At 39.3% G+C, this 2,558-nt stretch overlaps 1 protein-coding gene across 1 annotated transcript; it reads left to right on the plus strand.

The window, feature by feature from the left end:
* The first annotated feature begins 352 nt into the window (after window positions 1–352).
* On the plus strand, window positions 353–2,346 carry dlx2a (distal-less homeobox 2a). The gene is made up of 3 exons (XM_064947107.1): window positions 353–850; window positions 962–1,146; window positions 1,385–2,346. The coding sequence occupies exons 1-3, from the start codon at window positions 535–537 to the stop codon at window positions 1,709–1,711; spliced, it is 828 nt and encodes a 275-aa protein (XP_064803179.1). The 5' UTR covers window positions 353–534; the 3' UTR covers window positions 1,712–2,346.
* The last annotated feature ends 212 nt before the right edge of the window (window positions 2,347–2,558 follow it).

The raw sequence follows: 2,558 nt of genomic DNA on the forward strand, positions 1-2,558 counted from the left end.
ACATTTACACAAGGGTATCTGAAGTTCGGAATTGATTTTAGAGGTAAGGTGGAGGCAGAATGTTTTTCAAACAGCACATTTCTCTCTAACAGATACAAAAAAGCTAAAGATGATATTTTTTGAATATTTTATATAACTCTGCCTTTTAATAGCCTAGGCTTTACAAGTGTATTGTTAAATCATTTTTTACTTTTCAATCGGTGCAAGGCAATCAAGCGGGATAACTCAATAGTGGACTCTGAAAATCTGTGGAGTTGTCAGACATGCATCCTGTACTCATTGGCTGCCTCAAATATACCAGCTCTGCCTCCCACGTGATACTGGATAAATGCCCGCCCGCTAGCATCCTAGGTAACAGACAATCACAGACCACTGTGATAGGGACACACCTTCGTCGTTTTTTGGTAAAGTTCATGGGGATGCCATTTTAAACTCAAAGCGAATTCTATCCACGAGATATAAGCATTCATTGAAAATTTACTTTTTCAATTGCATTGCTTCAAGCACATTTAGCTGTGCAACTTTACCTACAAGATGACTGGAGTTTTTGACAGTCTCAGTACAGATATGCATTCGAACCAGATTACCTCGAACAGTTACCACAGCTTGCATAAATCGCAGGAGTCCCCAACTCTACCAGTATCGACTGCAACGGACAGCAGCTTTTACAATAGCCAACAGCCTGGATACTGCGCAGGGTCTCCATATGGCCAACTCGGAACTTACCAGTACCACAACAGTGGTATGAGCAACGTTCAATACAATACTAAATCATACGACCTTGGTTTCAACTCATATGGCACCTACGGCTCCTACGGTTCCAGTTCTTCACCGACTCCAACAGATGCAGGTAAATAACATGTCAATGCTTCCCTATTCACATTCGTATTCTATTATATGTAAGTTATACTAAGACCAGCCGTGATGTGTTTTAGTTATTGTTCTTACATGTATTTATCAGAGAAAGAAGAAAGTGAACCTGAAATCCGAATGGTTAACGGGAAACCAAAGAAGGTCAGGAAACCTCGAACTATTTATTCAAGCTTCCAACTGGCCGCCCTTCAACGGAGATTCCAAAAGACACAGTACTTGGCTTTACCGGAGCGAGCCGAGCTGGCAGCCTCAATGGGCCTTACACAAACCCAGGTTAGTGCAACTCTTAATGCGTCCCGTAGCTGTCAAATCCCGCATCAATCTGTGAATAATATAATCAAGCTCAGGCTGGCTACTTATTTTATATAGGCTTGACATTTCGCTTTAGACTGCTATTTAACTTTATCCAGCATTTGTTGTGTATACATAGTTAGTCTCTCACTATTAATCTTCGTTAGAATACGTTTTAAAATAAACTTCAGAACAATAATAACAATGTGTTCCTTTTCAGGTGAAAATTTGGTTCCAGAACCGACGCTCCAAGTTCAAGAAGTTGTGGAAAAATGGAGAAATCCCCCATGAGCAACATGTGACCTCCAGCGAGTCTCCCCCCTGTAACTCTCCACCCGCCACTGCCTGGGACTTTCCACAGAATCAAAGAATGAACAATGTAAACTCTAGTTTATCTCAGAGCAGCAGCCCTCCAAATACGACTGAGCCTTCTTTCTTGGCAAACTATTCTTGGTACTCATCAACGAACTCTGCAACGCATCTTCAGGCTGGCCCGCTTGTCCAGCACCATCACAACTCCGCCTTGAGCGCTGGGACAATATTTTAATACAACTGACTCTTACTCGGAGAATACTGGTGAAACAGACAAAATGTCATTATACATTTTTACAGACCTCACCAAGCGAACTTTACGCGTAACTTTGGCCTATAGCTGCTAGGGTAATTCAGAATGACACCGTGCTCGCACCGGCAAAATGGCAGACTACATATTTTTACAGTTATTTTTGTATTTATTTATTGTGTTTATTTTAATGGATGAGATTTATGAACCACTAATAGGCAAAACAACCACGTAGTAAGATGCTTTTACGAACGTGTGTTACTTTTGAATCAGCGCGAGTCCAAAGTTGATTGCAGGACGTGAACAACTGACACATATGTAGCACAATTTTCAACTGCGTCGTGGATTTTGAAAATGTCCTAATTTTGTTGTACGAGATCCATGTATTAGCCTACATGTACACAGATTTCTATATGGCCTATTCTTTAGGGTTGGTTTCCTTTTGTAGGTCAGAATTCGGCTTTGAGAAATATTTCACAAAATTATTTTGACATGCCATCATGGCATCATTTTTTTATTATTTTAATATTGGGGACCAATACTGTACCTATTCTTTACGGTTGTTTTATCCTTCATAAACTACTGATTGTCCCCTATTACAATTAACTTGTATAACATTTCTATGGTGTATTGTCTTTAATTTATTGTATGATTAGCAGTGTTTTCTTTATATGATCAGACGTTATTTAAATAAAATTGTGTTTTCTGTTCACAATGGGTTTTTCTCCATTTTAAGAACTTTAAGAAATTGGCATACGGAGTAAGAAGTGGATTTAGTTTTTGATTCAAGCTTAGCCCGATTCTTAATATGCTGTCAATAAACTATATTGCG

This window comes from Oncorhynchus masou, chromosome 29 (genome assembly GCF_036934945.1).
Source record: "Oncorhynchus masou masou isolate Uvic2021 chromosome 29, UVic_Omas_1.1, whole genome shotgun sequence".
In the NCBI taxonomy this organism is placed as follows: domain Eukaryota; kingdom Metazoa; phylum Chordata; class Actinopteri; order Salmoniformes; family Salmonidae; genus Oncorhynchus; species Oncorhynchus masou.